Source organism: Tamandua tetradactyla, chromosome 7, assembly GCF_023851605.1.
Source record: "Tamandua tetradactyla isolate mTamTet1 chromosome 7, mTamTet1.pri, whole genome shotgun sequence".
NCBI classification, from domain to species: Eukaryota; Metazoa; Chordata; class Mammalia; order Pilosa; family Myrmecophagidae; genus Tamandua; species Tamandua tetradactyla.
In genome coordinates, this window is record NC_135333.1 from 138,241,667 (window position 1) to 138,262,855 (window position 21,189).

General features: G+C 38.0%; 1 protein-coding gene and 1 long non-coding RNA gene across 3 annotated transcripts in view; one reads left to right on the forward strand and one right to left on the reverse strand.

The window, feature by feature from the left end:
- The window catches only part of BEST3 (bestrophin 3), a 41,681-nt gene extending 22,812 nt beyond the window's left edge, over positions 1-18,869 (reverse strand). For both annotated transcript variants that reach the window (XM_077111404.1, XM_077111403.1), the window contains exons 1-5: positions 18,682-18,869; positions 16,905-17,072; positions 13,478-13,572; positions 12,771-13,004; positions 521-675 (exon numbers count right to left, since the gene is read on the reverse strand). In XM_077111404.1, the coding sequence (XP_076967519.1) occupies positions 521-675; positions 12,771-13,004; positions 13,478-13,572; positions 16,905-17,056 (636 nt within the window). In that variant the 5' untranslated portion in view covers positions 17,057-17,072; positions 18,682-18,869. The remainder of the gene's footprint in view (positions 1-520; positions 676-12,770; positions 13,005-13,477; positions 13,573-16,904; positions 17,073-18,681) is intronic.
- On the forward strand, positions 249-9,103 carry LOC143642694 (uncharacterized). Its single transcript, XR_013155795.1, has 3 exons — positions 249-408; positions 2,179-2,235; positions 8,887-9,103. It is a non-coding gene; the product is annotated as an uncharacterized LOC143642694 (long non-coding RNA).
- Positions 18,870-21,189: the final 2,320 nt, after the last annotated feature.

A 21,189-nucleotide genomic window follows, 5' to 3' on the forward strand; every position in this document is an offset into this window, starting at 1 on the left:
CTGGACCTCACATAAATGCTTGAAGACCAATTTGGTTCTCAGATGAGTCCAGGGTTATTCCTTTTAGGGAAAATATCTGCATTTGCTGGAGTATCTGAAAAGCTGGATTGACCTCGGAATATTCTTGAATTAGGGAAAATGACTGGGGAGGCCTAGTTTTATTCCAGCTTTTACTAGGATCCTGGAGCAAGGGATGGCAAATACACAGCACATAGGTCATATCCTTCTTAGCCCTTGGCAGATACTGCAAGTTAATTGAAGAGCACTTTCCTACAGAGCTTATTACAAAGCACAGTTCTGTTTAAAACAGGGTTGCCGAGCAACTGCTGCCAACCGATCAGAGTTAAACCTTGTGAGCCATCTCTGTCCTGCAAAGTGGGGGATTCTGAGACCAGCTCCATCTTTCAGGTCATTTTGGAACAAGGGCTGAAAGAAGCAGACTCCTAGTCTCATCTGTTCTATGCAGGTCCCTCTTGGTCTCTAACTAGCATCTTTTCCTGATGGTTTATGAGGCACTTACAGTCATCAATGATTGCAGATCAACACTGTCTCTGATTCTACCTTCATTCCGGGCTTTGGCTGCGAGATTTCCGAACCATATGAATGGAACCCAATATTTCAGATGAGGGGATTTGAGGCGGTCAAATAATTTTCTTTCATCTGCTGTCATGAAACCTTTGCATAAAAGAAAAATAATGAAATTATACAGACTTAGTTTAGCACGAATACATTACTAATGCATTTAGTGCATACCATGTGAACAAATAATGGGGGGGGGGGATACTGAAGAAATATATAATAGAGGTTCCTGTCTTGACTAGTTTATACTTGTATTAGAGATAAGTTATCTGTCAATGCATAAGGCAATGCGTAGTCATGTGTGAAAATGCAAATTGGCAATCCCCGGCAGAGAGGGCCAGTAAGAAATAAGGAGACATTTAATGTGGACTAGAAAAGTTGGCGAAGTTTTTTTTTCTCCCTAGGTTTTGGTTTACTCATCTAAAATTGGGAACAATAGTATTTAGAATTGTTAGGATTAAAAGGATAAAATATGTTTATAAAGTGCTTCCCATAACGCTGAACACGGGAGTCACAGGACTTTTCGTCCTGATTTCTCTTTTAAGTCCTACTGAAGCAGTTTCTCTTCTCTGAAGGCTTTCTCGATTCCTCTCTTTCCCCTGAGATTTCTCCCTCTTAAGCTCCCATTGTGGTATTATCTCTTGGCTTATATTATAGTAATATTGTTTATAAATGTTTCCCCTATCAAGACTCTTTGGAGGGACAAAGAGCATAAATGTTTTCATAGTCTCCCAGCATTTTGCATATGCTTTAAATATGCTTCTTTAACGTAATATGCATGTGTATTAAATGTGCAGGATGTATGCTTGTCACTACCTGACCCTCAGTTTTCTCATCAGTATAAAAGAGAAATGAAAAGACCTATTTCACAGCGATGTGGTGGAATTACCTGAGATGATGAACATATATCAAGAGGTTAGCACAATGCTTAGCACATACTTAGTACTCAATAGGGCTAAGGCATAACATATTATGTTAAACTTGGACCATCCCTCACCCCTGCACCCACCAATGAAAGAGGAGATTTGTCAAAGAGGAGAAAAAGAATAAGATAACAGGTCTACTTAATAGACATTTATTGACTATCTACTATGTAACAGGGTTTATCCAGAAAAACAAACATTTTAACAGCTTACAGTTAACTCTTCACCTTTTAGTTTTCAAAAGTTGGAATCAGTCATTTAAATAGTATAAAAATCCAAAAGCATCAAAGGAATATTAACAGGCAAAGTACAGCTCATTTTCCCCAATATAGTGTTTATCCCTGGAGGAAATTACTATGACCAGTTTATTGTGCATCTTTCCAGATAAATCCCATGGATTTCCATATAGACACAGTTTAAAGAAAACATAAATGGCTTTGAACTACATACGTATCTGCCATTTGCATCTTTTTTCAATTATATCTTGGGGATCTTTTTCTATTGATATATACAAAGGAGCTGCATTCTTTTTTATGGCTGAATACTAGTCAATTGCATATCATATTTCATTTAGCAACCTCTTTTGACAAACATTTAAGTTGTTTTTAAGTTTTTGCTATTACAAATAATGCTGCCAAGACCATCCTTGATCTTTTCTTTTCTTTTGAGTAAGCAGGTAGAAAATTTAAGTACACGTGGAAGAAGGCATTCAGGCACTCTCGGAAGGAAAGAGGTGAGAGGCAAGAGGTCTATCCTCGATCTTTTAAAGTGGACTTTTAAATGATTAATATTAATTATGCATTCTGAATTAGAAGAAATTTAGAAATTCTTATTTCTAAAACTGATTTTTGTTAGCTATTAATTTGGAATTACTTCTGTCTCAGAAATACAAATATTTGCTCCTGAAATTCTGATGACATTCATATGAAAATCAACTTTTGACTTAATGTAACACCTTTTAGCTAATATATATATCCAATCAGTTTACAAATCTGAGTATTCTGTGTAAAGTAATCTCTCCTTGCTATGTAGTCTGAGTGTTGTAGGTTGAATTATGTACCCAACAAAAGATATTCTTAGTTTTAATCTGCTTTCCCGTGGGTGTGAGCTTCTTCATAAATAGGACATTTTGAAGATTTTTTGCATAGTTAAGGTGTGGCCAGCTGAATCGGGGTGAGCCTTCACCACCTTACTTTAGGCCTGTGCGTGCTTTGTGTCTTACTTGGGCCTTGTACAGAGAAGAAACCAGAAGCCAGAGATCAGAGAAGACCACATAGGAATAAGCCAGAGGCTAGTGGAAACCAAAAGAGCAACACAAGGAGAGAGAAAGATTGCCATGACGGGAGGCAGAGCTGCAAGGAACCCCAAAGCTTGTGTGGCAAGCCAGCACTAAAACACTGCAGACTTTGAAGAGAAAGCAAGCCTTCCAGCACCTGGATTTTGGACTTCTAGTCTTCCAGGGGGCCAATGAATTCCTGTTGCTTAAGTCAACCTGTTTTGTGGTATTTATTACAGCAGCCTGTCAGGCTAAGACACCAAGTTTTATTTAAGAGCATTGTTATAACAGAAACGATGTCAAAACACAAGTGGGATGTGTCCACCTTGAGACTCATGGACTCAAAGAGCTTTGGAGTGACCTAAATCTTTGACATGACCTAGGACAGTGTTTTTGGGAATAAGGTCCATGGACCACAGATATCTGAATCACCTGTCATACCTGTTAAACATGGAGAGAGCTGGAGTCCCACTCTGGCCAATTAAGTTAGACTCAATAGGGTAGGAGTTCTCGGCCTTGGTCTTTAGACTCTCCTGTGGGGACCTTTGGAAAATACTGGGCCTTATCCCCAGAGAGTGAGTCAATTGGTCTAGGATGAGGTCAGGATCCTTTTAAATCTTCCTGGGTGATTTAATGGAATTGGGTCCAGGCAGTTGCATATTCACAACTGTAGGAAAATTTGACATACAGCAATGTTTGAATATTGCTGCCCTACTGAATGAAGACCATTTGTTTAAGACTTGAAATAAACAGTTATAAATGCTAAGCCAATATTTAGCCACGGAAGACTGGTTTGAGAAGATAATACTTAGATTTTTTGTACTACCTCAGAAGGGTTCTGCCCATGCCTGGAGAATTGAGTTCTTCTCTAGGGAAAAATAAAACTGAGTCTACTATTTCCCTTCTTGTTTCTTAGTGCAATCTCAAAGTTGTTGCATGATCCACATCTGCTCTTTTTTTTTAAGATTTGCAGAATATGATTAAATCTTATTATCAGAAGTTAGTTAACTTGACAGTCTCGGCTTTATGCTTAAAGGTTTGCTACAGCTGTCTTTAATTGGAAGCCTCTTCTCTCATAAGTAATATCAATTTTCTAGTTGTTATATTTTTGGGATTTATAGTGCAATTTTAAAAAATGACCTCACTTATATCCTCGTTACAATCTCTGTCATTTGACCAAAAAAAAAAAAAAAACTGTATCTCTGGTTATTTTTCATTCAGGAATATAGATCAAATTGTGCTAGCAAGTCCTTTCTTGGCTTCTAAACAGAAAGCAAATACGCAGAATAATGGTTTAATTAATGCAAACACTACAGCAAGAGTTAAGTTCTCTTCTGCTTCATGGAGCATGGCCACTGATTGAAAGGGGACATGTAGAGTGAGAAAAGCTGGTGACTTTTAGTTTCCAACTCGAATTTATTGACTACTTTGCTGGGTGCTGTGAAAGATGATGGATCAGACATTCATGTGTCCTCAAAGAGGGTACAGCAGGAACAATTTTTGTTATTTTTCTATAAGGTCACATCTTATCCAAAGTAAACACACATTTGGAAATCAAGAACAGAACAATTGAAATAAAATTTCTAGATTGTTGGTCAAATAACTTACAGAGCATTTGTTATTAAATGGGATGTTATCTTTATCAGTACTTCAGGCCATTTTAACTAAAGACCACTGTTCTTTCTCAGAATATGGTCATTATCCTCATCTCTTAGACTGCATTAACCACAGGTATTGCTTTGTTAGTTTGGCGGTGGTATCAGTTGGCTGGTCCTCCCATCACTGTCTCCCTCCCTTGTCTGTCTCTATGCCATGCTCCCTCAGACCCTACCCACACACCTGGCACTGCCCTTTCATCCTGCTATTGCAGGAGTTTCTCTTGCTATCTATTTTTCTTCCGGTTGGCTCTGCTCTATTGAGTAATTTTCATAGTGCTTATCTCAAAGAACCTCCCTAATATTTCTAATCGGAGTAAAAAATATATTTAGGTATGTGTGTGTATATATATATATATATTTATTTGTATTTACTTGCAACTTGGGTTGTGGGTTCATGGAATAGGATCTGCTACATGAAGGCAAAATTTTATTGCACTCAAGCCTGTTGATCAAATCAAAGGACTAAGTCCTGATAAACAATATTCTTGTCATTGCAGATTTTGCCTGCTCTATAGTTGATCTATTTTTCCTCAGTACACTGAGGCAGATGTCTTTTGCCATTAAAGCAGAGCATGTAAGTGGGGGATCTACTGGCAGAAGAACTAAAATCCTTGCATCTCAAAACTTGGAGGCAAAACAGGCTTGTTGTCAGTTCTTTCTGAAAGAGAAAGTGGTGCCTTGAGATTCTGAGCCCTTCTCAGAGGGTTTAGATTTTTCAGGAAGATTGCAATGTTCCTGGCTCATTTTCATCTCTGTATTTCCCAAATGAATGGATTAAAGCTACCAACTTCAGCTATAGCTGTCCTTCAAATTCAATAGAAGAGATTCATCAATGGGGAAAACCAAGGAGAGGCAAAATGAAATTAAGGGATCAATGGTAACATGTTATGAAAGCATCGTACAGGCAGTATGTCAAACATTTTTTATCATAAACCACAACAAGAAATATGTTGCACATTGTGGTCTACCACACACTCACACACAGACACATTCACTCACTTACTCACATATACCCTCTACTGAAACTAAAATTTAACACAAGTATTGGTCCTTCTACATGATATGCTCTCTGATATGTTCTGTTCTAAGAATGAATGATATTTTCTATTCGATTCGATTCTCTCCTACCCTGTTCTATTAAAAAATGCTGGTTGAATGCCATTAAATGCCCACTAATGAGCTATTATCCACATTTTGAAAAGCCGAGAATAGGATACTGTTGAGTAAAATCAGCATCTGGGATAGTAGTGCTGAATAGCGACGAAGGGACTCCTTTATATTCCTGAGATGAATAAAATATCTGTTTTATTTAACAGCCATAATCTCATTCCTAAATGATACCCAATTTGGTAATTCACTGCTTTCTACACAATGACACATAAGAACTAACATATGCAAAATCAGCTCTCTTAGCTACTGGCCTGCCTGAGTGGCCCCTAGCTTCAACTGCCCTGGGTGAAGAGGTCTCAGGCAATTTACAGATGAAGTTGGAGGAGTCAATGCATGAGCCCCAGTGCAGTGGCTCTCACACTTTGCTACATATTAGAATCATCTGGGAAAACTTTAAAACGCCCCATACCCAAGTTGCACCTGATAACTATCAAAGCCTAATATCTGGGAGTGGGAATCAGACATCAGTATTTCAAAAAGACTCCCCACAATTCCTAGGGCACAGAATCACACAGCAATCTGGCCATTTCAGCATTCTTGGCCAGGGTCAAACATCCAGCTGTACTTCTGGGGAGCTTGTTTAAAATGTGCGTTCTGGGGTCTCTGCCCCAGAGATTTCATTCTACTGGCTGCCTGGGAATCTGCAACTTAAATAAGCATCATTGATAATTTAGTCAATGTGGCCCACAATCATACCTTAAAAAACACTGACTGGGTTAGCCTTGATTTAACTCCTAAAACAGAACTGAGGGGAACTTTCAAGCATTGTCCTACTGAGGCTGCCATTTGTGTCATTAATTTAAAGAGGCTGAGTTCCGCTGTATACTTTATTTCCTATGTAGAGAAGCATACATAGGTGAGTCAAGTTTCACTCACAGGATGAAATTCTATCTGTTCTGGGCTCATCATGTGAGACTAGGGGGGCAAATGACTCAGCCACTAAAGTTCAGCCAACAGAGAAAATACTGGCACAACCGCGAACACCACCATTCCCTTGATCATTTCTCCTGGATCATGAACCCCAGAGCCATGGAATGAGTAAGGAAAAACTTCAATAGAAGACCATCAGGGAGAAAGGCAGTGCTGTACAAAATTCATTTGATTTTACTTAGTGAGAGAAGACCATGGATTAAATTAACTAAATATGTCAGGAAACTTGAGTGGGACTTGCCTTCCAGCCTATGCATGTAAAGTCAGAACTTTTATCTCATGTACCACTCAACAATTGGGGGTTCTCTTGGTTGTATTGATGACCATTAATCATAAGTGCCACTAAAAATTCTGAAGGGTCTCATCAGACTTTATAGTCATAGAAGATGCTAAAAAAAACTTCATGTTAGGATTCCAGGCTTTGAGAAAAATAAAGGGTGCACTTTCCTCAAATTTTACCATCTTTCAGCTACTCATGGGCTGCCAAGCAGAGAAGGAAGATATCTAGTTTACAGAGGAAAAAAATACAATGTAGAAATGTGAAGTTGAGCTACAAATATATTTGTGTTTGCCTCTGAAAAGAGATTAATTATAAGAAAAGATTTGCAATAATTTTTACTGCTCTTTGAGGATGGGGATCACATCCATTCACGCTTACAGCTGGCTGTACTCTCAACACTCAGCACTGCGCCTGGTATATATTCACACTCAATGAATTTCTGTTGAGTGAGCAAGTGCATGACAGATTTAGCATCAGCTTTGAGAATGTCTCTTTTAGAGGAATGCATGTAATTTCTTGTTACCTATTCTTTGTGTCTTTGGTGAGTGATTTTGAAGAGAAGGGTCTTCTCTACCAGATCACTGTGGAACATTAGTGTCTTAATTTCCTAGGGCTGCAGCAACAAAATGCCAAAAACAGGATGACTTTAAACAACAGGAATTTATTGTCTCAAAGTTCTGGAAACTAGAAGTCCAAAATCAAGGTGTCAACAGGGCTTTGCTCTATCTGAAGTCTGTAGGGGAGAATCCTTCCTTCCCTTTTCTAGTTTCTGATGTTTGCTGGTACTCTTTGGCATTCCCTGGCTGTGGGTGCACCACACTGCCTCCTCCATCTTCACATGGCCATCTCCCAGATGCTTGTCTGCTGTCTCCTCTCCCCTTTGTAGAAGGATACTCGGCATATTGGGTTAGGGCCTGCTCTGATTCAGTTTGGCCTCATTTTAACTAATCACATCTTCAAAGACTATTTCCAAATAAGTTCCCATTCATGGAATTGGGCATTAAGATTTGAACACATCTTTTGGGGAGACACAATTCAATTCATAACAACTGGACAAAATGTATTGGTTCAATCAGATACCATAATATAAGCCCACAAGGAAGGCAGTCACTTGAATTGGTAAAGATCTGGAATTGTGCACCTGGCTTGGCTTGGAACGACTGATATCTTCCAGGAATGGCTGGGATTTTCCAGGGCAGGTTTGCAGCCAACAAGCAAAACAACAGAAACTATTTTGCAGCCTCCTGGGTAAATAACTGTTTGATAAACAGAGCAGTTCAGGAAATTTTTAGCATAACTGATATTATTTTGAATTCAATTGGTTGCTATAATTCCATGGTCATGTGAGCAGAATACAAAACTATTCTTTCAATTTGAGAAATTTAAGGTTGACATATTATAGCCCATAACATCAAGCGTGCATTTTGGTCCTTTCATTTCTAAGAATAATGAAACTTGACTGCCCAATTTAAAAGCAAGGACAGTCTAGGGACTGACAGGTGATTGACTTGGTTCATCCAGTCCCAATTAAGTGACTGCCCTATACTTCAGAAGGAGATACAGGTCTTAGTTCTCTCCACCCCCTCAACCATCTCCTTCTGGCCTTACATAGGCAACGGCCCTCCCTGAAGCAAGAAGGAGAAGAAATTGGAGGGAAACTCCCATTACCTCAAAGTCCATTGTTTCTCAGGCACCACCTGCCTCAGGGTCTCCAGGAGCTTATTAAACAACCTGATTCCTGGACCCTGTCCCAAACATACTCAATAAACTCTCTGGAGGTGGTACCCTGGAGTCTGTGTTTTTAGCAATGTTGATCTTAACTTCTAACACCCATGGAAATTTGACAACAAGTACTTTTCCTTACAGGTGGTTTTGTATAGGACAGTCAACTGATAAGAAATTTTATTATGCCCTCAGCATTCCCCCCTTCCTTTTCACGGATGCCTTGAGGGCCCCCCTGTGCTTTACCCGCCAGGTGCCTTGCCCTCGGGCAGAGCAGGTGACCTGGCTCTGGGCTCTAGAGATCTGCCAAACATTTTCTGTCCTCCCTGAACTTCCTGTTCTTCCCAGAAACCTTGGCACAGGCATAGGACAGACAGGGAGTGGCGGAGGCATGTGCTCAGTGGGAGAGCTTGGAAACTGTCCCCACGTGCAGAATCTCTGGGGCAGTCAGCCCTCTGCTGGGAAAAGCAGCAGGAATTTCGGCGAGTCAGCACTCCGCTTCCAAAGACACAGAGGTGTCTACATGTGGGGCAGCTAGGAGGGACCAGGCTTCTGAAGCCCCTCTCCCAGCTTAGAGGGTAGGGGCTTATAACCTTTGCTTGGTGCGGGACAAACATATTCTTGCAGGCACAAGCTGGTCTACTCTCCCTTTTATTGCCTTTCTAGAAAACACAGTGAAATGAAAGAGAGCAAAAGGGACCTTTTCACCACAATAATCAGTGGTGGCCCCAAAGGGCAGCTTTAGTATCCTCATATCTCCAACTTCTCTCCCTCCTCCAGCCACTCCAAAGAAGTAAACAAACAAATTTCAGTCAAAACAATGCTTGTTATGTCCAAGCAGCTCCAATTTATATCGCCTAGACAGTGTCCTCTTTTTCGACTACTGTCCTGAAGTCCTTCTTTGTAATTCTGAAGTTTCTAATATGGCTGTAACGTTGAACCTGTTCCCTTTCTTGGTTGCTGCTATTTTGTCATTTTTAATGAATTACTTGATGGTTGCCAGAGCCTTTTGCCCCAGAAGTGAATAAAAGGGGTTTCAAAAGTAAGCACCCCAGAAAAGAGTCATATCAGTATTTCTCAAACTTCAGTTTATAAAAACCCCACAAAAAACCTAACAACATTAAGAGCCTGTTTAAATGAAGCTTCTGTGTCAGTCTGTCTGAGGTGGGGCCCAGGAATCTGAATTTTAAATAAACAACTTAAGTTATTCAAAATGTAGATGTTCTCTGGGTTTATGAATCACACCTTAAGATAGAAGCTTAAATGAACACCAAGGAGTGAATGACTGATTTAAGATTCCCTTAGAATGGTGGTTGGAGTGCAGCTAATGCTTTGGAAAGGGAAAAGGCTAGATACAGGCAGATGAGATACATTTGCACAAATTTCCCAAGGAGCTATGTACCATGAAAAACTTGGTATCATAAAAAATATATCTAATGGAAACATAGCTTTCACAATGTGACTGTGATTGTGAAAACCTTGCATCTGATGCTCCTTTTATCTACCTTGTCAACAGACGAATAGAACATATGGAATAAAAATAAATAATGGGGGAACAAATGTTAGAATAAATTTAGTTTGAAATGCTAGTGATCAATGAAAGGGAGGGGTAAGGGGTCTGGTATGTATATATATTTTTTCTGTTTTTGTTTTATTTGTCTGAATAGATGCAAATGTTCCAAGAAATGATAATGATGATGAATATGCAACTATATGATGATATTGTGAGTTACTGACTATGTATGTAGAACGGAATGATCAAAATACGAATGTTTGCATTTGTTTGGTGTTTTTTGGTATTTAAAAAAATAAAATAAAATAAATTTAAAAAATATATATATATCTAATGGAAACAAAATCACGTCATTCTCCTAATTGCCGCACCATACCTATTTGCCCTGGAGACCTGAGCATAACTCGGTCCTCTTTGAGCTCATGCTTGACCAGAGGGCATGAAGGTTTCTCCATTGTCAGCCAACCTGGCTTGCTCCTGCTGTGCTTTTAATATGAAGGTGACGCTAAGAGGTTGAAATTTGCTTTGAGAATCAGGCCTGGAGTCCAATTCCTATCAGAATGTACTCCTTTCATTCCAAGGATGCGTCAAGACTAGAGAAATAGCACCTTTCTTCATCCAAGTAAACTAGCTCTCATTCCCAATTTGGAATGGGCCAAACCTTTCTTGTTTATTTCCAATGACACTAGCCCACAGAGATGGTAATTCTTATTGTACTTGATTCTTTAGACATTAGGATAAGAAAATTAAGAAGTAGCATTTATAATAACTTGGTTATTCTGAAGTAGTATTCAACCTTCAAATTTGGAAGGGAGCTGGCAGTTGACTTTTAAAAATTCCCCCCAGTTTTACATCATTGTACATCTGTGAATTGGCAGGCCATTCATTTCCTTCCACCTGAATCTTTAGCCAACACCTCATCACTCCTCACGTTATACTTCAGGTTGAATGGTGGGCTGAATTGTGTCTCCTTAAAAGACATGTTGCAGTCCTAATCCTCAGGACCTCAGGATGTGAAATAGGGTCATTACAGATGGAATTGGGCAAGTTAAAATGAGGTCATACTGGAATTGTGTGGAACCTTAACCCAGCATGACTGGTGTCCTCATAAGAAGGGGAGAAGAGACAGACAAACAGAGAACTTGGCCATGTGGTGGTGGAAGCAGAGACTGGAATGCCAAAGATTGTTGGCCACTGCCTGGAGCCAGGAGAAAGTCATGGAACAGTCTTCTCTACAGGTTTCTGAGGGAGCACAGCCCTACTGCCACGTTGATTTGAGACTTCTAACATTCAGAACTGTGAGACAACAAACATTTGTTATTTTAAGCCACCCAATAAGACAATCTCTAATTATATCACCAACATTCCTTCTTCCTGATTTCCACCTTGACTTCCAAAACCTCCAGGTCAAAGTAGATGGAGAAGACCCGGTCTGTCATATCAACAATGAGTCTTTAAAGTGTCTAAAGAACTATGTTATACTAGATGATTTCCTTAAGAATAGCAAGAACTCACCTAACACTAACAGGTGTCAGACTTTGCTCTAAACATTTTGCAACATTAATTCATTTAATCCTCACAACCAGCCTATATGATCACAACAGCCTTATAAGCCCATGCTACAGATGAGGAAACTGAGGCATATGGCCAGCAAACGGTGGAGTAAGAATTCTAACCCTTACTCTGTACTTTTAATTACTAAGCTTTATTGTCTGATTCAGAGAGCAAAACAAAACAAAGTGAAAAACCAATGAAAAAAAGCCTCTAAAAGCAAATAAGCAAACAAAAAAACTGAAGAAAGCCCTATACTTCACAAAATGGATTCTATTTACAAGAACATTTCAAAAAGGGAGATTGGATACAGCACCATAATTTGAGACTGTACTTAATATCAATCAGAATCATCTCATGGTTTTTCTATGGTCTTTACATTCATTATTAGTACATTGCCCCAAATTACCAGACCTCTTACAGCAACTCAGTCACAATAACTAAGATTTATTTAGCACGTGCCAAACATTATCTCATTTAATCCTCACCATATTGAAGGCTGGTTTAACAGCTTCTTTACTAAATATTAATATACCAAAGAGAACTGCCCTCTGTACATAATTTGCTCTTAGGATTTTGTATCCAGGAGCCCAGACAGAAAGCCTGCATTTACTTTGAGAAACGGGAGAGACAACAGATCCACAAGGATGCAGCTTTTTAAAGTGAAAATCCACATGGCTAGTTCCTACCAGAATCAATTTAGAGAGTGGGACAAGCATTAATTTAGGAGTTCCGAGCCTGAATTAAGTCTGGTTCTTGCACTTAGCTGTGTGACCCAGGGCGGGTCATAAGTTCTCTGAACCCATTTCTTACATATTTCATGGCTTTTTTGTTTTGTTTTTTAGTTCCAAAGGAAATAATATCAATGAAAGTAAATCAACTACAAAGTGCCAGAAAAATGTACGGCACAATGACAGATTATTTTAAATAAACCTGATTATTACTGTATTTACGCAAAGGCAACGTGATTGTCTCCTGCTTCTTCTCCTACCCCCTCAAGTCAGGAGCCATATCTTATCTTTGCCTCTTAAGATTGTTTCTGGCACATAGTAGGTAATCAATAAACGTTTCTTGAATGAATGAATAGATAGAAGGAAGTTTAAAAGGGGTTTGAAGGTCCTCATTTAAGTTGAGAAGAGCCAACGGGAGGAAAAGCCGCTCACAATACCTGCTTCCACCACGTGGTCCATTGTTGGAAACCTTTTGAACACGGCCGTGCTCACCGAGCGGAAGATGAGCAGGGACGTGAGATTGACATAGCGCATCAGCGTTCTTCTGAGCAGGCGCCCATACTCGTCGCTTCCGTGAACGCTGCTGGAAATAAGGAGCATCAGCCTGTCCGGCCAGGGCAGATTCACAAACTGGTTCCACCATCGGTTCACTACCAGAGTAACATAGAACCCTGCAGAACAACAGGAAGTTATAAACCAGTTGCTTTACAGCAGACGCGTCGTTGACACTGACACTTAGCAGAATTTTAGCCTTAACCTGTTTTTGTGTTTTTTTGTTTTGGATTCATACCTTATTATTTTGCCCTCCAGAAAAAAAAAGAAAAGAAAAGTAATCTGTGCCGGTCAATGCCATGGCACTCAGTGAGTGGGTATTAGCGCTCAAAGATGGACTGCAAAAATGGAGTTAGTGAAGAGAAAGCTTAATTTTATCCAATAGCAGATTATTACCTCAAACCTCAAACTTGTTTAGTGTTAATTTAGCGAAAGCAGCCCTGAAGGCAAACCTTATGGGTGATTCTTGTTCTATTGCAAGCAGTGGCTTTTCAGGCATGCCTCTCAACTTGGAAACACTCCCATGCAGTCATCGATGCCATCCTATCGGAGACAGCTGTGTGGCTGCATCCTGCGTGTGACCTATACTTACCAAGCACAAAGGTTACTGGAATTTGTTCAGCATATCTGTCACAGTAAATTGATAAGTTTTCAAAGTAACGTTTTTGGGCTCCTGTAAGTAAGAATCTGGAGCAAAAATAAAATGCACAGCCCTTTATGATATTATACTTCTGCACCTGCTTTGCAAGTGTCATTAAGTGCACACAATTAAGTACAAATAATCTTAGTTTTGTTTTTTTAATGAGCAATCTTTTTTTTTTCCTTTTTACCTGAGCTGATGTGTCTCAAAAGCTTTTTTAAGTGTTTGACGTTTCAAGTACTAAAGTTTTTAGTGCATGAATGTTATTGGCTATTAGGTAATGGGGTTTATTAACCATTTTATTTTTTAAATTTTATATATTTAAATTTTTATGTGATTGATGCAATGGGTTTGAAGCACAATATGTCATAAAAGAGTCCATTTTTCAATTTGTCAGAAATGCTTTTTAAAAAATGAATGTCCTGGCTAAGTGGGTTAGAGTTATTGTTAAGTAATTGTTAAATAATTAACTTGAATTTGACATCTTGATCTTACTTTCTTCTGAATACGCTACTTATCACATTTTTTTTTTTTTTTTTTTTATTAACATGGGCAGGCACCAGGAATCGAACACGGGTTCTCTGGCATGAAAGGCAAGCATTCTTACCTGCTGAGCCACCGTGGCCCGCCCATTAACATATTCTTGATTATATATTTTGTACTTCATGAGATATTGTAAGTGTTTAATTAAAAGCCCACATTTATTTTAAATATAAAATAAAGCAGATTTAACATTTAGAAATGAAAATTTTTTATTATTAAATTTTGTGGCTGTCTGAACACTTAAAGATCTGCCTTAACCTACCATTTTCTGGTATGGTTAAACATAAGCACATTTAATTGGACTACTGCTGATATTTATGTGTTAGAAAGAAGCTTCAGAATCAGAAGAAACGTCTCAGGGCATATTAATAATAATGACCAAAATACAGAAATAGAAAGAACCCTGATGAATTTGCGTAAATCAATGGATGCAGCTTCTCCAAGAGAGGAAAGATGCCCTTGGAAAGATCCATTATAAAATGTGTCAGAGGCCATTTGGGGCCATAGAATTTTGATATAAGAAGCAGATTGAGCAACCAATCAGATTGCAGATAAAGAACTTCTGGGAGCTGGTACTGAAAAAGAAGGTATTTGGGGGATGCGGGTACACTTGGAGTTCCTGCCCCAGCTTTGGAGGAGGTGTCAGCATTACTGAACTCAGAAAAAGCTGCCAAGAGAGGCACCAACTGTTTGCACCAGACTCTCAGGGTCATGCTGATAACAAGTTACAACTAGAATGGGTTCTGATGCTCAAATAGAAATAGTCAAAGAGGACTTACATGTGAAAAGCATGGAATTTAGAGTCAGACAAACTCAGGTTTGAACCTCAGACCTGTCACTTAGAGATTTTGGAAACAGCATATTTTAAATTTCTGAGACTCAGTTTTTTCATTTGTAAATAGGGATAGTAATAATACCTAACATCAGGGATGTTATAAGGATTGAACAATATGATACATATAAAACTTAACCACTTAACATTGCCTCATACCCAGTCAATAATTGCATGCTTGTTACTAATAATTGACCAAAGAAAAAATATTCAGCTAATAGATACAGAAATTTTAATAGCTAGGAAGTACTGCTGAGATTATTTTGTCAAGTACATTAAAAGATAGAAAAATATATAATTATATTAGTGAATTCTGGTTCTGCCTTATGATATTTGTCCATAGCAACTTTTTTTAAAATTTGGGGACATTAGTAAAGATGGGAATCAAACTATGTCTGTATTTTTTAACAGGTATGTTTTACTTTCTTGACAAATTCAGCCTATAGTTCTTGGTGCATTTTTCATCAAGATATGAGTCCAAGACCTATTTTAACAAGGTTTTATAGTTGGACTTTAAAAGAATGAAGGGTAATCTAATGATTATTGTTACGAATGTTTCGACTTTAGAAAAAAATTGTGCATAGCAATTTTGTGAGGTATAAGTATGATATTGGGGGCAAAGTACGAAGTCCTATAGAAAATTTCTGGCTACATTGCAATTATTTTAAGAGCTATACTATTCTAAGCAGCTAGTAGCAGCAGTAAATTCACATTAGTAAAAATAAACTAATAAGAAAATTATCCTGAAATATCATTGTGTCTCCCAACATTTCATATTCTGAAGACTTAGATGATACAAAATAAACTGTCCAAATAATATTATATTTCATAAGACTTCTGGAAAATTATTAGTGGTTTTTAATGAGAATTTCCCTATAAAAAATACTGTGCCAAAATATATATCAATATATACATTTATTTGGAGTGGTAGTTTTGTTGTGTTGCAAATTTTGTGCATATTTTCTCCTGATAAATTAATATTCAGCCTATTTTCCTCTTGATAAATTGATATTCAGCCATATAAATCAATACTCCTTTTCCTCCAAATGGGTCCTGTTGCTGCAAGGAAGAATGCAGGCGAGAACAATGATATACAAATTTGTTAATCTGTAGGCTGAAGAAAAATACACACTGATGTACAGAAAAAAAGTGGAAATGCAGCCTCAAAAATCTTTAGCTTTCCCTTTTCAAGTTTTAGCTTCCTCCAGAGAAGAAATATATGCAAACAATTTTTAATTAAAAAAAACTAATAAAGCTTCCCTTTTGCAATACTGATAAAATTTTATTGACTATAATCTTTAGTCATAAAAGTATTTCTCAGACATGATTTTGCTCAATTTTTTTGTCAATCTAACAGGCACAGATCGTGATGTTATAAAGAATAAGCACCCACCTTTGTGAACATAACATGCCCCTAACTTGGGAGCTATAAAGAAAATAAATTAGTCTTTGGGTCTCTTTTTAAGTTGAAGTACTGATAAGTTTGATGGATACTATCTCGAGTAAGAAGTTGTCATTCCGGGACAAAGAAAGGAGTGTTGCCTAACATACATCATTCACAAGTAGGTTAATTTCACAATGTGGTTCCTACAAGCTGTCAAATCATAAGTCCAAACTATGAGCAACATGGTTGAGAGAGGCACAAATAATTATTCAACCGTGGACTTAACCATCACGTAGTCAGGATCTAAGGAGAAATCTTCCATTTTGTGTCTGTAGCAACATTCTTGAAGCATGGCTACGACACAATGCTGACCAATTAACGTGAGGCTGGAATTAGGATCACCTGAACAAGATAGTTAGCATCTATTTAACATCCTATAAATGGTTAGGTGTGGATTAAAATACCCTGCCCCAAGGAGAAGACGACACCAGAGAGGTTCATGCAAAAAGAGGACTTTACGTAATACAAAAGTCAGTGGCAGCTAAAGAGTTCCGATTTTTGAGGCTGTTTTCTTCCATGATATGTGATGGTCATTTAAGGAGACATGCAAAGGAAAGTACCTGTATACCAAACTTATTGCTGTGTACAGAACAGCGAAAACAATAAATTCCCTGTACAATAGCTTGTAGATGCTGCCTCTCCACTTGAGGAGTAACCTATGAAATCCAAAAAAAGTCGCATTTGCTACTTTACTGGAGTAAGTGACAGTCATCTTGGATAGTTTTTTTCTAGAAAAGCAAGAAGACAAAACACGAGTAAAAAGTAATGTTTAAGATAGAGCATAAATCTGTACGTCAAAGGCAACTCAAGCCAATAACTGGTCAGCCATATCCCCTTAGCCTTTCTCAGGCAGAGAATCCCTTGGTTTGTATGATTTGGAAGTTGGATAGAACCTTCGTCTCAGTGCTGTATCTTTTCACAGAAAAGGGGAAGAAAGAAGACTCTGGGAGGAATAATATTAGACATTCTAAACTTGCCTTAATTGCAAAATATTTTTAGACCATATAGTCATAGTTCAATAGATACTTGAATGAATAAATGAGATAGGCAAAAGATGTTGTAATGTTGTCTATTATATCTTTTCTTAATCCGTGGAAGATTTAGGGTACTTAATATGCTATATTTGATGAATTCAAAAGCAGCTGCCAAAATTATTGTTTGGATCTCTATTTTCTAAAGTATTGTAAAGAGGTATTTCATTCTTGTATTTCCTAAGGGGGAAATTGCGATTTCTCTTAGAAATCAGAAGATATTGTCAGAAAGAATAAAACCCTTCTTGAGAATTTAATCAATGAGAATTTAGTCAATCACCTTTGGTGGTCTTAGTTGGATGTGGGTGTCTCTCTAGAGGAACCTGAGTGCTCAGGTCTGTGCACTTCAAAAGGTAGCCCAACTGTGAGCCACGGTGATATTAGGAAAGTTGTACTTTCCTGATGAAAAAAATCTCATGTAAAGTGTTTAAGGATGGCTCACTTTCAGTTTGGAACCAAGCAATCTGAGATTATTATTTAGGACTCTTTCTACGTTGGTCCATTCCATAGATGTGGGTAGGATGAAAAATGGACCCCAGCCTAGTTTCCAGTGAGTGCTCCAGAATTCCCATCACTTTTCATTGAGACATTTGACACTCACATTTTGAGATAGATGAGCCAAGCTAATACTTGCTTGAAAATCCTGTTCAACTACCCCCTAACATGAAGGATGTGCAGATGAAATGAGATTTCTTTGAAATCTTGGTTTCCTAAAGGACCCAGGAGGAGTCTTATAATACTTTAGGTAGAATTCTACTGAACCCAAGATTTAAAATTTATGGCAGGTTTCTGATATAAGATCGCCTACACGACACATTTTATCACAAACAAGAAAGTGCTCTGTCCTTATTCAGAGCTGGGAAACCAGTCCACCTATAATGTGCCCATTGTCCCTAATAAATGAAACTTTGGAGCTACATTTATAGTATTTCTTAGAATCCCCAAAATAGACTTCGACATTACTGATTTTAATTAAGAAACCAGGGCCTTTTGGCGTAAGAGGCATTATGAAATGATGGGACTCATGCCATATAAAACCAGTCTCATTTTTCCATCTCTTCCTTGTCTATTTGTCTAATTGAATTCAGCCAAAATTGAAAGAGGAGCATAATAAATTAATCCCATTTCATAATTTGTTCTCCTGGGCATAGTTTTTTTTTTTGTTGTTGTTGTTAAGCAAAAGTCCTCAAATAACTTTCCTTTCATTTACTAGTTCACCCTTCTACTTAAACTCTAATTAAAAGCTAGACTCACCTACAGTAGAGGTCAGAATTAAAATGCATAGGTTTACTCTTTGTGCACTGACCTATTTACGTGGTTTGGAGTATCCGACAGGGAAGAAAATCTTCAAAATTCAGACTCTCCCTGAAAGAAGTACCTTCAGGTCGGTGTTGCACTCTCAGTTTCACCCTTCAGTCATGCACAGTCAGATTTTCTTTCTGTTCTGTGTTCACTGAGTGGCCCCAGGGTGTGAGAAGTACAGGGGTTAAATGTTTTTCCACTTGCGGGGGCCTGTTTATGCCAATTTGCCCACTGATGACAGCCATAACCGGGAACTAGCAGAAGCAACAGCTGCTGCGGTTGTTTTTTTTCTAATCTATAATTATAACTCCACCTGCCATCCAAAATTACCCATTTGAATGAGAAGTCGGGTGTGACGTGAAGGCTCTTGGGCCATTTAAGCCCATGGTTTTCATTTTGACTCTACCACGGCATCAAGAAAGAAAGATACATTTTTCCCCTAAAGAATTCCGAAGAGCCTCCACCAGCTAAAAAAAAGGGAATTAGGACAGTCCTTTTGTGCTTAAAATGAAGAATAAATTCTTGTGAAGCCATAAACCAGGGCAGACAAGAATATAAACAGGATTTTCACTCATTTGAGAGGTAGTGAGAATGCTATTTTATTAAAAGCAACAAGTCTGTGTGTTTGAGTGTGCATGTGTCTGTGTGTGTGTGTGTTTTAGAAGAGAAGTATCATGTGATGGCTTGGTGTAGTGGGAAAATGACATACAGATTCATCATATTTGTCATCCTTACAGGGATGGCTAGGAAAATTTTTAAATTATTGAAAATATTTTCTCTTACTTTGACTATGCCTACATATTTTCTTTCTTAAAAGAGGGAGTTGATCAATGGTCTTTAAATAATGGAATAAATAATTTCAGGGTCAATTCCTGGGACCTATCCAACCTTCTTATGTAGCATGTGTATCAAGCATTGCACCTTAAGCTTAAAGAAAATGATTTCAGAAGACATATGTTTTGTGGAGAAAGATTTATAAAAAAATACTTATTTTAAAATAGAGAATATGTACATTTGAAAGTTTTTCTAAGGTATTCTTAAGTTTTATGTACATTTGCATGGTTTCTTTATTAGACTACAAGTATTGTAGAGCAAATACGGACTTGTAGGCATCTTCTTACCCCACTTCTGCTCACAGTTTCAGCACAGAGCCGAGTGTATAAAGGATGTTTAATACTTTTGTTGTTTGATTATCACCTTACTGTGACTATTAAATTTCTTTTAATATATTTGAGGGAATCTGCGAACATTAAAAATACACACACACACACACACACACACACACACACCATCCCACATTTTGTTTTTGGGTTGCCATGAAAAGTGATGGAGAGACCTGTTGTTGCATTTATTAAGTGTTCGCAAGACTAATCAATATTATCTGAATTAAGCTCAAATCTGAACCTTAATGCTTATAAAGTAGAAATGGGGTACTTTTAAAAATTCTCACTCCTCTCTTTCCTATCGGATGGGCAGTGGCTCTACAACTTGACACAATTCCCAGCGAACCTGAGTGCACAACTGGGTCCCCTGCCTTCCTGGAGGGCACTGTGTGCAGTGTTGGCTGCTCTCATTTTTAAGCCATGGTAATTATGTTCATTTCTTCTATCCAGCTGTTTTGAGGAGTGATTAATTAACGCTCGGAGATAAAATTCAAAATGCAAGTTAGTAAAAAATTATTAGATTGCATGAATAAACTCCTATTGTTGACTTCTGAATCTGGCGGTTATTTCTAAATTTGAATTTGAATTTGGTGAATTTCTAATATTCACCAATTAATGCATTGGAGGAGACAAGTCACTGTAGTTTGTTTCGAAATAGCCAACAAGCAACAAATTGTAAAGTTTATTATTCATGTGACTTTTTGAAGGAAACGTTAGTTTCTTGTATACAAATGGAAAGTTTTTTTTCCAGATTCTAGAAGTAGCATAAGCTTATTAAAAAATAGAAATAAAACAACATATAAAGAGCAAAGTGCTATCCTATCATCCCATCTCAGAGGGGTGTTAAACATTTGGATAAAGTTCACTTTTCCAGACTTTTGTAGAGAATATTTCAACTGTAATTAATAGCTAACCATGTAATGGACCCTTACACAAACTCAGGGCTCTATGAAATAAGTGTAGCAGTAGGATTTTCTTTTGTTGCCAAACATCAAGTCCTGATCAACACATTTGTCTTTGATTCCAGTAAACCTCCTGCATCAGGACAATTTGTAAGAAAGAACAAATGCTCATTTCATACCGGTATTCATATACAGGCCTCGAGATAAATCATCCTTTGTTCGTTGAGGGGACAGAAACAACAACAACAGCTTTAGGTAGCTGCTTCCACATTGTAAAAGAGAACCAGCTATTTTTAAAGCCTCATATTAATTTTTTTTTTTCTGCATGGGCAGGCACTGGGAACCGAACTCGGGTCTCCTGCATGGCAGGCGAGAACTCTGCCTGCTGAGCCACCGTGGCCCACCCCCTCACATTAATTTTTAATCGACTTACTCTATTTGATGTGA